The following is a 14,289-nucleotide window of genomic DNA, read 5'->3' on the forward strand; positions in this document are numbered from 1 at the left end:
GTAGCATGTGTATTTTTTAAAATGAAACCTTAGGTGACAGTGTATGGGTGCAGAGACCAAAACCATATGTGCCAGGTAAAATGTGAATCAGGTATTCCATGGACATACAGATCTGTACTTGGGAGACCACCTCACTGACTGATGGAATCTGGTTGCCATCTGTCTTTCAAGATAAGCATGAGGGTTAAGATAGAAAACTGGGTATCATTAACGTTCACCAATCCAAGATAACTGGTCTAATAAACCTGAATTTAAAAGATTTATATTTACTCTTTTATACAGCTTGCAACTGAAAACAGGAGATTCAAATGTGAATACGAAGAATTACATGATTCAAAAATATCCTATCTACACAAATAATACACCATGAACAGAAAGAAAATCAAGTTCACATCTGTTACACGCACACATATGTACACACATAAAATTATATGCAGAGCCTGTCAGGTGGTGAATATGCATGTGCTCTCTAGAACAATTTCTAGAACTACATATGTGTCCAAATTGAGGAAATTAAGGAAACAATTTCACATTCACCTTTTGATAACATTCTGATCTTGGGTTTTTCAGAGGTTTTATCTTTGTTTTTATCCTTTTCTTTTTCTCTCTCAGAGTCATCTTTCCTAGATTTATCCTCCTCTTGCAGGCTGGGAAAACTGGAAAGCTGTAAATGAATTGATTCCTGTTGGGGAGAAAATATAATAATTTAGGGCCAAATTTAATAATCTCTGTCTGGTTTCCATTTTGCATAGAGGTTACTAAGTACAGAAAAATGAAAGCCAGGTACAGACTTTTTTTTTTTTTTTCTTAAATGGTAAAAAATTAAACCTGTCAGAAAAATAATTGCCCTTTAAGGTGAATTGAACTTCAGAAGTCAAGGGGAGGTCATGAGAAACATCTAGTACTGAAACTTTGCCTCATGAATATTAACCTTAACTAAGTTAAATTCCTGTAGATCACAATTCTTATTTTCTCTACAGGCTTATTTTTAACTCCCTAGGAAAAATTCCTTCATCCATCAGATTGCATCAGAGCCAATGTCATGTCTTTAAAAAAAAAAAAGAAATAAAAAGGTTTCCATAGTTCTTTTCTGTAACTCCTTATAAGGAGAAATTGGCACAAACATAGACAGACAGATTTTACGAATCATAATTACAGATAGAACAGACATAAAGAAAGCCCCCAATAGCCAACTTATAATTAAAAAATCTATTTAGAACAATGATTTCTCCTACTATGATAAATCAAACTTTAGGACAGCAGGAATCAGGTATGGATTATTGTGATTTTTTTTATAAATGCCATCAATAATCTTTATAATATATATTTATAATAAGCATTGCCTTCTAGAAAATGTAGCAAGTCGAATTACATTTTTCATAAATCGTATATAAATACGTAATTGTTTTTTCATTTTAGTATCAGCTAATCCTTTCCAAAATATAAGATTCTCCTGAACCTCTCTGGCTTGGCATAAAATTGACTCTACAGTTTGGGAGCTGGATCATCTCTGTATTTATTTTGTGCTGAAAACAGGTCATTTTTGCATTAATTCACATATACCAGCGGTTGGTTTGATAGTATGTTCATTGTTTTGAAGAAGAATGAGCCACATCACATTTATTAGTTTTTTAAAAAAAACCTATGTTATGATTAAAACTATGACAGAGCAGTCAACATGAAGGCCATTTGTTCTTATGTAAGAGATCACAAGGTGGGAAAGCTTTCTTCCAGGAGTGACATTAAAATTTATGATGTAGGGGAAAAAAAGTATTCCCAGTGACTAATAGTGTCTCTCATGGAAAAGCAAGCTAATGCTCACATTACACGTGACTAAATGGATGCTGCTACCTCCTCAAACTGTGACCAATCTGGTATTCATAATGGTTCTTGGCAAATCTGGCTAACCTAACAGGCATAAAACGAAAAGTCCTCTGAAGCCAAGTCTCTTTTGTTGGGAGGGGCTCCATTGTGAACGTCTGGTGAGACTAAAGTCCCCATGCTTGGGAAAACAAACAAACAAAAAAACATAGAGGAGGAAATAAAACATGCTCTCCTGATAAACATTTATCTTAGCTGGGTTTTTTGACTGCCACATGTTTATCCTGGGGGGTGGATATACATGAAATATGTAAAATGAAAATGTAGTTTGATTATAGAGCCTTTCACAACACGATTTGGGGAAGAAATGTCTTAATGGACAAAGGTTCAGGCAGATTGGAGGGTAATGATTTGCTTCTACTTGTTCAGGAAAACACTGGGACATTTCTGAGTGAGGTATGACTGCGGGCTGTGATGGGGAAGAATCAATTTGCCAGTCAATTAAGGGGGAAAACTGTGGATTGGGAACCCTGGCCATGAAAGTGGTCTCACTGCTTCTTCAAAACCAACTGAAACATTTGGCCTCTGTAAGCTTGAATCTAAAATCTAAGAGGCTTGGAAATACATTATAAATGCAAGCGCAAAGGCAAATAAAAACATTCACTACAAAAAAAAATGTACAAACTGATGTCATGTGTTGACAAATACTACACTCAGAAAAAAAAGAACTACTTTTCAATACATAAATACGCATTATGGTGTTGAAAGAACACACAAAAGTGCTTTAGAGTTGGTAAAAAACAATCTGTTATTTTTTAATATTTTTATTGATATACTCAATAATAAAATACAAGTGTTAATAAATACATTGGTACAGGATAAGTTTATATCCAACAACAGTAAAAGAATGATTCAAGTTGCAGTCATACACTGATAGGTAAATAGTATAACATTAGAAAAGCAAACTTCCTTTAACTTAAGGACAGACTGAACCATCAGGTATGGGTCTGAGATCAAGTAATACAGGTAGCGAGAGTTTTTTCCACACAGGAAAATGAAGGCAGTTTTCCAAATACTGTGAATATACAAACATTGGGGAAGCAATACAATCCATATACTGTATACTTCTGCCATTGTTCTCTGGGTTCAGTCCACACATTTTGCTAGTGCCGGTGATATCTAATGAAGGCATTGCATATAAACTCAAAGATCTGCTGCATTAGTCTCTAAAAAAGGTATCAGGGTCATTTGCTTATGTGTGTGTCTGGGTATTTTCTGTCAGCCCCCTCTTCCCACCACTCCTCAGCTAGTCAAAGAAAAAAACTAGCAGGTTCTAATTCTCTCCTACAAGCTCATCTTGTTTTCTGAGCTTGGAACCAGCAGGAACAAAGCACCGTTTGCATCTGATTTCTCTGCACCAATCATACAGAGAAACTAGACTTAGGTCCAGAATGGGCACTATGATACAGATGATGTCTCACAAAATGTCTTCCTGTGCTTTGTCCAATGGGACAAAAAGCAGATTGAGTCTATAGAGGCTGCCCTCCTCTGCCTGGCACTAGGAGTGGGAGAAAACTGGGGCATTACTTCTGCAAGGGTCTGTTATTCTGCAGAGTTAACACATATCATGTGCAGTACATTATAAGCCATCAATCAACATTTAATAATACAAGCCATGATATTCACATTATTCCCCCCTTTCAATCTCCATTAAAAATAAAAGCACAAATAAAATGCTGAAGAAAAGCCACACATTTCTCAGAGCCCAAGTAAAATAAAGCAGATGTATGAAACATAGTAATGGCCGCTGAATGATAGCCTGTTCATGCCTTATGACATGAGTGGCATGTTAAGAAAATGAGGCTAGAAAAAAAAATATTCTTAGGACAAAAGTCTATAAGGAATTTATTTTTGGTCCTTTTAAAGAAAGTGCTCTCAATGCTCTCTATGTCCATGAAGAGAATTTAGAGTATTTCAATTAAAATGAAGAGAGGAAAGCAAAACAAAACCAAACAAAAATAATGACATCTTAATCAATTTTCCCTCCCCTGGGCTCAGATAAATCATTTTAACTTTTGTCCTGACTGCTCTCAGCCTCTTATAAAATAAGCAAAATTTCAGCAGCAAAACTATTTTTATAAAAGCTAATGTGCTGCCTAAAGGCAAACAAAAATAAATATGATGTGAACTTTTCCATTTTGTCATACAAGAGTTTTTGTTGAAATTTATATTTTTGGAGCCCAATCATCTTGCTGTAAGGAGTACAAATAAAGGTAAGGAGATGCAGCGAAATGTTAATAATATTAACTTAAATTCACCATCAGCTCAGATTCGTTTCTGGATAATTTTTGCAGTATTGAGCAATCTCCACCAAAGCCCATAATGTATGTCTTCAAAGTTCAATGCACCTTAGTCATTATTTCACAAGTGCCATACAAGCCAACAGTTGTGTTTCTTATAGGCAAGTGCTTTTTGGGGAGCTGAGAGGTAAGACATCTCCAACAAGGAAGGAGACGGGGTACTTAGGGCTATATTTGGTTCAGCCTTATCAAGAGAGAGCCTTGGAGGAAATTCAGCACTACTGTGCTTACTTTTTATTTAAGTTTTAATCTAAATTCTTTTGAATTCCTTTCCATTTGCAGTTTTCAGAGAGTCTGGAAAAAAACAAACGTAATACTCTGTAATAAGCTTTTAAACTATTTTAGAATGTCTCATAAACAGGGGTTGAAGCAAGAAAAGTATTTCTTTCTTCAGATGCACTCTTCTCCCCCAAAACACTGTTTAATGCCAAGTAAATCATCATGCACACAGAGACAGGTCTAGCTCATGCAATTCATGATAGTGACAGGGGTTATACCTGATCCTGAAGGCTTTCAGCTCCTGGTCTGGCTGTCGACTCCTCACAGACAGCTAAACTGCGAGTCAGTTTACCTTTTCCTGCTCCTGACTGGGGTTGGGAAGAGGGGGAAGAAAAGAGGAAAAAGGGAAATAAAGAAAACAAACAGAAAGCATGCTCAGGCTGTCAAATCATCTCTAGGACCACATGACGTTCCCAAAATTTTAAAAAGCAAGTTCTAAGTCTACATCTGGGCAAAGCATCAGACCTCTCTATTGATGGGGATGGAGGTAGAGAAGAAGGTAAACGGATGCATGTAAGGAACAATTTTAGTCAACTGTGCCCATCACATTGGAAACACATGAAGAATGAATGGCTGCCATGACAGGCAAATATTAAGAGAAAATAGCTGACAAAATCAACTTCCACTAAAATTATGCTCAGAGGGGATTTGACTGAGAAGATGCTTAAACAATGAAGTACACTAAACAGTAGTACCTGTTTATTTTAACACAGAAATCATTTGGTGAGACTATATCCTCTACTCCCAATTTTATTTAAAATAAAAACAAAACAAAAGACTATGTGTTTTATAAAGCACCATGAAATCTCCAAGTGTGAAAATGGCATCAAATGTATCCATCTGCAGTTATTCGAACTCTAAATGCTCTAACTAAAAAGAGCATACGAGGAAGGAAACAGAGATGTGTGAACACCATCACATTAAAAGCAAACAGCACCAACCCCTCTGTGACCCACCACATCTGCACACGACCACCTTGAGTGGTTGGTAAATCCTTTAACCCCAATGTGAAATATACAACATCCACAATACAGTTCTACAGAGAATCTCAAGAACCCTACCTTGGATTTTCTTCTTTCTTGATTCTGAGCTGCCAGCCGCCTCTGTGTTAGAAACAAAATTAAAAAAAAAAAAAAAAAAAAAAAAAAAAAGAATAGTAAACAGACAAGCAAGAGAGAGAGAGAGAAAGAAATGAGAGAGAGAAAAGAAAAGGCATCACTACCAAATAGTAGAGAAATCAACAATAGTGACCAGGCATTCCAATCGCCAGGGAGGACTCCTGCCACAGCTCTCGACTTCCCCAAAATGTTAACCTTTAAGCTTTCAGCTATCTCTCTTTTCAGCAAATACAAGAGAGGAGAAAAACCGGCCTTGAGGTTTTTTGACCTTTATGTGGTCTCTGTCTTCACCAACTACTGGTATACAAAGAGTTAAGAATTTCAAAGTTTAGTTCAAAGGAAATTGATACTTACACCCTATTTGCAGGTACCCTTTGTATTCCCTCTACCAAATCTCTTTCTCTCATAAATCTTAGTGTATTTAACTATAACTCTTGTCCACTTCCGTAAATCACTCCCAGTCTACTTCCTCCTGTAGTGTTCTGACTCTAGCTGTTTGAAAATAAGATTTAAACCTTAACATGCCCAGTAAGGTCAGCAGAGCTATGTGTTTGACTTATCCTAGTTAGCCATGCATTAAGTCTTCATCTTTCCATGGAATAGCAAGCTCACTTTTAAAACTCAGATAGCCCAAAGGTGTCTCTGGAGAGGCCCTGCAGGTGTCATTCAAAATGGTCTAGCAAATGGTCCTGGGATGATGTGTGCAAATTCAAAAATTAAATATATTCCTTAGATATTTTTCATTTCAAAAAGCATCTCAGAGTATGGTTCAATCAAGAAAAAAATGATTCATAATTGGAAAGGGAGACAATTAGGGTTAAAGATTTTCGAATCATTTAACTAGTCAAACTCTTAAAGAAGAAAGGAGAAGAAGAAGAAGAAGAAAGAAGAGATCTTCCAGGTATTTTAGAAAAGAAGGAAGGAAAAAAACACCCAGTGGTATGATCAGGGTCTCTCCAGGCTTACCTGCAATTCCAATTTCTCTTCTTCATCCAGACTTTCTGATTTCACTATGCCATTCTCTGGAGCGGCTGTCTCCTGCTCATTCCTCCCTTCCTCCACTATTGCCTGGTTCAGGTCTCCTTGCTCAGACATTCTCCCAGATGCAAATTAAAATAACAAGGTTTGATGCCCTAGGAGGTTAAAATATCGGAAAATATCGTCAGTGCAGCTAAAGTATTGACTTGTTGTTGAGATATTTCTTTTCTCCCTTTGTATTCAAATTCAAATGAGCAACTCAGGCATTCCCATCAATTTTATATGGAAAGGAGAATAAAATGAGATGAAATCAAGTACCCGATGCATACATAAGAGGCAGATGCGGTTGCCCCATGCACACCCTTCCGCACACATGCAAGCACACTTGTGAATACACCTTGCCATCAAAACAGATCCACTAATCTTAGATGGAAACACATAACTCCCACACAACTACCAAAGCCTGTGCCCTACTACAAAGTGGAGGACGGAAATGAGAATAGTTCTCCAACTCTTGAATAGCTAAACTTCAACTTCTGGGTCAAGAGGTGGGAATATATTCTACAGCATCTCTAAAATGACTCAAAAATTATTTTCAAGTTTCAACCACAGACTCACTTACCTAGTACAAAGTATATAGTATACTCTACAAGGGGCAAAAATCAACTGAAGAGGTAATAATTCAGTATAAATATGGGATCTAATTTTGGCAATAAACCTTTTAGGGTCAATATTTCCAGGCTTCAAACTGACAGCTACATTATTAAAAGCATAAGCCCTCTCCCAAGTTCCTGTCAGTGCTGGTGCTGCAAGATCCTGCAGAGGAAGTCTGGCAGGCAGCTCTAATGAAGCTATCGAGACTCAACTCCACTACTCCAAGCTCACAGGAGTCTAGTACACAGACACTGGAAATCGCTTTTCAAAGTTAAAGCCTGTTATTATTTTTTTCCTCCCTACCTCCATAAAACCCCTGACACTTCCCCTTCTGAAGTGTTGTCAGATGAGGCTCATGAATAATTTAGCACTTACTTCCTCATTTTTTAAGCAATGGGAAAGGGAAAGAAAAGAAAAAAGAAGGAAGGAAGGAGGGAAAGAAGGAAGAGGAAAAGAGGAAGGAAAGGTGGAGAGAGAGAAAGAGGCTGTTGCCGAGAAAGTTATTTTTTCATAAAAATTCTGAAGTAACGACTGTCCAGTTATAATTAGTATGGGACAATTCAGTGTTTTGATGTTTCTCTGAGAGTGTTAAATTGCCATTTACTAATTCAGTGACTTTTTTTTTCCAAACTGGAAATAGGAAGTATAAGAAAAATCTATAACACAGCAATTTTTATTGCAAATTTGCTAAAATCTACCATGACAGAACAGATGGGATGTAATGATATCTTTAAAATACACAGGCTTATTTGGCAAAGGATTATGGGAATGTAAAAGGAAAAGTTTTCCTAAAGGACAGTGGTTTGAGTCTGTAAGTGACTAGTGATCAATGCTTTCAAGTTTGGGAAGGTTTTAGGATCTGGTGCATTTTGACAGATTTCTCATATTTTACTGGCACTCAGTATGTGTGGTTAACAAATTAAAAGTTTTGTTTCCCAGTGGCAAACAGCTTGTTTCTCAGTGTATTGAGTAGGGGGAGGAGAAACTTTTGTTGCTCTAACTCATCTTTCAGAGCATTTCAGTATAAAAAACAGATCATGACCAGATTTAAAAATGGAGTGAACATATTGAGCTCTAATTTTCCAAAATACAAGCCAAACGAGTCTCTGATACTGATCCTGACTACTGAGGTTACATTCAGTGAAATATTCCACATGAACAGGCACATTTATGTCATAATAGTAAAATACAGATGAGGTTACAGTCAGAGAGGACCTTTACCTTTCACGCAGAATTCCTGCTGTAGGTCTTGGTGACTTACTAGCGGCTTCTGTCGTTCTACACCGGGAAAATCCACACAAGTGATCAGAGGCAACTGGCGTCCCATGTCCCCATTAACAGTTCAGAATGCCCATCTCTGTGCAGTTCCCTTACACAGTTTGACGCATCATCGTCAACCTGAAAAAAGACGAAAAGTAAATAATAATAATTGCAATAATCATGGTAGGGTGAAGGACAAAATAAATAAGACTGGTTTTCTAACACTAATGACCAGCTTCCAGCAAATCACGTTCACAGCTTGATCCAGCTCCACCTGTCTCAAGCTGCCTGCTTCTTCTCTAATGAAGGCTACAGCCGGCTGTTCAAGTCAGAGCGGCACCCACGCAAGGAGCTAAAATTAACAATTGCATTATGCACTGAAGATTACTCACTTCAATTTTAACCTTTTTTAGTGAAATCTCGCACTTTGTATTTAAAAAAAAAATAAAAAATAAAAAAAAAAAATAACAAGCTTGTGTGTTTGCCTCAATGAGAATCAAGATCACCTATGAGCAATGGTCTTGCCTCCTTTTGTAACCAAAGTCTTTGTCTTAATTCTAGATTAATATGATATACTTTAATTCTGTTTCTGTGATTCTTTGTGAAAGTTACCTTAATGAAGCATATTTAAAAGTTTTGAATTAATGAAGCATTGTCTATAAAGTTTTGTTTGTTTGTTTTTAAGGGAAGAAAGAAAACTTTCCTAACGGGCATGGCTGAGAGAGCTCTTTTTACTACATTTACAGTTCGGGAAGAATTCCTGATATCCCGGTTGCGTGGTGAACAGTCTATCCACACCCCTCCCTCCCCATTAGGATTGCTCCGCCAACTGGGCATTCTGTTTGACAGCAAAGAAACACTGTCAGAGGGATTCGAAGATTTGCAAACTCCAAATCTGTTGAAAACAATACATGCTATAATATGCACTTTCTTTTGCTCACAACTCCTACAGGAGCAACGGCAAAGACAGCTTGAATGTAAACACAGAGATAGGCTCCTAATACTGTTTGCCAAAACCAACCCGTATCTCTTTCCTCTTGCTGTAACGACTTGGGTGCACACCCGCTAACTGCCAACGGCATGCACACCTCTTCCATCCTATGCCCGTCTGTGAAAACCCTAACTAACCCCCCACCCCGTTATTTAGTTTGAGGTTTGGAAACCCTCTCTTTCTCCTCCTTGCCACTTCCCACAAGTTTAAATGAGCATGGCTGGTTCCTCACAGGATTTTACTGTGTCCGTTCTAACAACAACACTGGATTACAAAGCCATTTATTGTGCAAGAGGCAAACAGCTGTTGAAAATACAATCATAAAGGTAATAATTTCTGGATTTATTTATGCTTTATCAAGATGGACAATTTGTCTTTAAAACATGCATCTTTTGTTCTATCATATAGCTATTAAAAGATAAGCAAACATGCATTTAGAACAAAATGGATTACGAGTCAACAGTAGTTGGAATATTTTCAATTTTGACTACTTGGATACTATAAATGACACTCACTATTAAATAGAAGTCACCGTGTCTTAAAATTAGGATCTATTTAACTCACAAGCCCATCATCTACTTTTTTCTTAAAATAAACATCAGCAATCAATGGAATTACCAAATGCTTTTTGGATTCTGTTTTCCTTTTCCCAAGTCGAATGAAGCTATCAACAGGCATCACAACCCCTTTGCCTTCTCTTTCTGACTCTCATATTTGTACAGTGGCATTTAATCCAGCAGGTGAATGACAATGCAGTTTGAAATCTTAGCCTTAGATTCATTATTCCAGCTTCAGTAGGAGGATGCAAGATTTAATTCTCTCCACAAAGAAAGAACAAACTGATATTCACATAACTAACTCCAAAGCACTAACAGCCTGGGTATATATGTGTGCGTAATTACCAGGACAGGGTTTGAAATAGCACTGAGCTCTAAAGTCAGCGAGGTATTATTCTTGCATGCCTGAATCATAAAGTCATCATCTACCAAGATAAAAGAGAATATGGGCATATGGGAGTGAGCAGAGAGGAACATATGGATCACAAATATTTTTGTAACTGATTAAAATTGTTCTCTTTGCTAAGAAAGCCTTGCCAGGAAACCAGCCCTACTCCAGCATTCTGTTCACCAAACGAGCCCCACCCTTCCACAGCCATTTAATCGCCATTTGTTCCACCGTCTCTCATTTTCACGAAGGACCCAAACTATATTTAATGAATATTTTTTCCGCAAGGTTTTGTTAATAAATATTCTTACCAAATTTAAATTTTTTAGGGTTGGAAGGATGAAAAGGGGAGGAGACAATATACAAATACGCAAAACAAAAGTTACTGTAATTCCGTCAACAGCAATGTCATTTTAACTATAATTTGGGGGTTATTATTTGATAAAAACCAAATATAGTTTTCAAAAGAAGCCGTAGGAAATTGATCAAAAATGCTATTGGCAATCTACAATGAAGAGAATGAGTAAAACAATTAACATTTCTCATTATACTTATGCTGTGTCTTATTTCCTTAGCGTGCTTTAGAGTTGAACATAACAGCAATTAAGATTGTGGGGATGAGATAAAGAGGAAAAGAGGAAGATTCAGTGCAAAGCACCAAATATTCTGTTATTACCACCGACAAAACGCGTCCTACTTTTGTGCCTATATTGTATTTTAATCACTGTGCTGCCACGTAGGCAAAGCAAGATCAGGATTTGATTCAAATTCCAGCAGGAATTTAGTTCTCAGCGTGTATCTAAATGGGAAATTAAGGCTGACTTCTACTTGTGAGTTGTGAGAGTCAATTCATTAGTCACTTTCTACACAATACTTACATTAAAAATTAACACAGAGATGACTAATCTCATCCCCAATTTGCATAGGTACTTTATGACAAAACCACACAGTGGAGATCTACTTACTTGGACTACTGAAAAGTTTTTCTTTTAAGTATTCTTTCTTCTTTTTTAGCTGGTCACAGTTCTGCAAATGAAAGCTACTGCATATTGCAGTGACAGTAGTTTTCAATTTTTCACATAAACACTGCAGAACCGTATAAACCAGAACAGCACCCATTCTCAAAACACTTATTTCGCTAATGTTTAAAAAAAGATTTTCAACCTGTAAAATTAAGTTTAAAGGGAAGAAAAAAGACAATAAGGAAATGTAATTCCTTCAGAAATGAAAGTAGCAAGGACCGCAAAGATCCTATCTTTAGCAAGGTATCAAAAAACATTAAGGAGAAATTTTTACATAAATTAATTTCCTAAAGAAAAATTAATCTTTCAATACATGTTTAAGAAACACTCAACCATGAACTCTACCTTTTATGAAACTTTTTTTGATCAAACAAATACACAAATATTCCATAAGACTCTTGAGTCATCACGCAAATAACAAAATAGCCAGAAAATCACTTTGAAGGAAGAATCTAGAAAAAAATCCTTCCTTTAAGAAAACAGATGTTGGACTGGGCATGTAGTTCAGTGGTAGAGTGCTTGCTTAGCATGCACAAGGCTCTAGGTTCCATCTCCAATACTCAAAAAATAAATAAAAAATAAAAAGGAATACTATCAAAGGATTTTAGGAAACTTGACTACTTTATATAAGTATTCTGGTGTAAGTTTAGTCAGAGAATTGAGCAGTTTAAAAACACAGAGTAGCTCACATGTAGAATTTCATTTTTTTTTTCCCCTTTCATTGTATAAACCTGAATAGAAAAATCACATAGGTCAATATTTAGCAGGATTCCAACAATGACAAAAGCATTGTACAGAAGAGCAGGGCCAAGATTATATGAATGCTTCAAAACTAAGGAGGTCTGATGTCAATGAAAACATCTAAAGCCAAAAGGTCATGTGCCAGTGTTTTATTTCTTCATTCTTTCTAACAAGTACAAAGACATTTTACAGTAAGACATGATATTCAGGTCAAATAACACAATCTCCCTCCCTTTGAAATTTTTTTTCTTTCTTCCTGAATATGACATGAATAAAAAATAAACAAATCAATATATGCTCCAAAAGATCAAGGCCAACAAATGATAGTACAAGAGGGAAAACTGGTATTCTGCTTTATAAAATCTCCTCTGATATATGGATGGCACATACATATACAGACTACTTCTGTGGATGTAGACTGCCCTGGTTAGTACTTGACTGCATAAGTACCCAATAAGTTGCATCATTTTCTTAGCAGCCTTGTCTTTGATAAGATAAGCTTTGCTAATTATCCACATAATGTGGACCCTACAAGATCAGAGATTAAGTAGGGAAAATACATAGTTCAGAGAATATTTGCACCTCAGTTGGAGTCAATGCATATGGGGCTAATGTGCCTCGCCAAGAGAGGATAATAAACACTATCCACTCTATACATTATTTTGTCCATGACTTACTCTGGACATAGCTGGAGGCAGTACAAATATCAAGCTATCATTTATCTGGGTGAGACAGATGCAAAGGAGCTCCTGACTGGTAGTTTTGTTATGACTTATCCAATCTTTGTGTGTTTGTGTGTGTGTGTGTGTATACATACATATATATTTTTAATGCAAATAAAAAAATTATATCAAATTCAGCAACTGAGAGACTGGGGTCAATAGTCCTAATGCCGTGTAACAAGGTAATGCATGACTATCTTCGATGGCACTGAGGCTGATGCCGATTTTAGTTTGACTGAATGACCACTGGTATTAGTCCAAGGATTTTTTAAATGGCCTCAACTTCCATAATCCATGCATTCTAATCATCACCTTACATTTCCAGCCTCATTCTACTAAGAGTCTAGCCATGATTTATCCAAATGTTGAGTGTGATCATCAACCTCTGACCAGGTATGAGCTTTAAAAAAGAGTGAAAGGACACATGGAAAGATGCAAAGAACCTTGAGACCAGCTAGTGTAGCTGATGTCAAATACGATGACTTGGACAAGATCCACCACCCTGTGGTGGCAAAGCTGGGTCAAAAACAAGATCATTTTGACTGAAGGCCAGAGCTCTTCACAAATCCTTATCCTTTAATGATGGTTCTATTAGAAATCTAGACCATGTTTACCTCATAGAAATAATCAATTTTCAAGATGCTGCAAGAGAGATCCACACATTCGTTTTCACTGGACCACTATCTTCTCTCCCTGAGAATCAGCTCACAAATACAGAACAGAGACTCCATGAACATAGCTTTTGATAATGGCATGTGTGTTTCTTTCCCAAAATTTCATGGACTATTTGGGCCTCCAGACATTTGCTCAGTCTGTCTCTGAAAATCCTGAAAACCCACACACCATAGCCATCAGAATGCTCTAAAAATGTCTGCTATCTGCCCAATTTCCTCTTTCCACACCCAGAACTCACAGTGCCTGTCTTTCCAGAGGCCACGCAGAAAACCACATAGCTATGTGATTCCCAGATAGAACATGCTCAGGTTTTGTAGAAAGTCATGTTCATTTTTTAATATGAAATAATTAACTAGAATCTATCTTGGTGCCAGATCAATGTAACACTGAGAAATGAACATCTCCCTAATCTTTGAAGAGAAAAAAAAAAAAATACAACAGGATTTTGGAGTTAAGCAGTAGCCCTTGTCTCCTAAATATAACAAAAACAAATTTCCCAAGAATTTACCAATGCATCTGGGATCTTGTAGATGATGCCCTATGACTCTGCTAAAACAAAAATGTTCTTTGATAGTTAGATCTTACAGGAATCCCATCAAGTTATACATTTATTCTGGATATTTCTCTCAGTTTCCCTGCACTGTTATTTCCTATACCAAGGAGCACTATTGTAGAGATGGGAAGAGGTAATGATGCCCTGAAATGATACTCTTGTTGGATTTG

At 36.8% G+C, this 14,289-nt stretch overlaps 1 protein-coding gene across 20 annotated transcripts in view; it reads right to left on the reverse strand.

Annotated features, from left to right (window-relative positions):
- The window catches only part of ARPP21 (cAMP regulated phosphoprotein 21), a 148,138-nt gene that overhangs the window by 96,630 nt on the left and 37,219 nt on the right, over positions 1–14,289 (reverse strand). For 19 of the 20 annotated variants that reach the window (XR_013760017.1, XR_013760018.1, XR_013760019.1 and 16 more), the window contains exons 2-6: positions 8,432–8,608; positions 6,545–6,711; positions 5,522–5,563; positions 4,679–4,768; positions 538–682 (exon numbers count right to left, since the gene is read on the reverse strand). Coding sequence is in view for 16 of the 20 variants with exons in the window: in XM_079115900.1 (XP_078972026.1) it covers positions 538–682; positions 4,679–4,768; positions 5,522–5,563; positions 6,545–6,673 (406 nt within the window). In the remaining 4 variants the exon portion in view is untranslated. Of the gene's footprint in view, positions 1–537; positions 683–2,684; positions 4,476–4,678; positions 4,769–5,521; positions 5,564–6,544; positions 6,712–8,431; positions 8,609–14,289 lie in introns of those variants that run through there. The other variant, XM_079115901.1, reaches the window with a different exon arrangement.

Source organism: Sciurus vulgaris, assembly GCF_902686455.1.
Source record: "Sciurus vulgaris genome assembly, chromosome: 16".
NCBI classification, from domain to species: Eukaryota; Metazoa; Chordata; class Mammalia; order Rodentia; family Sciuridae; genus Sciurus; species Sciurus vulgaris.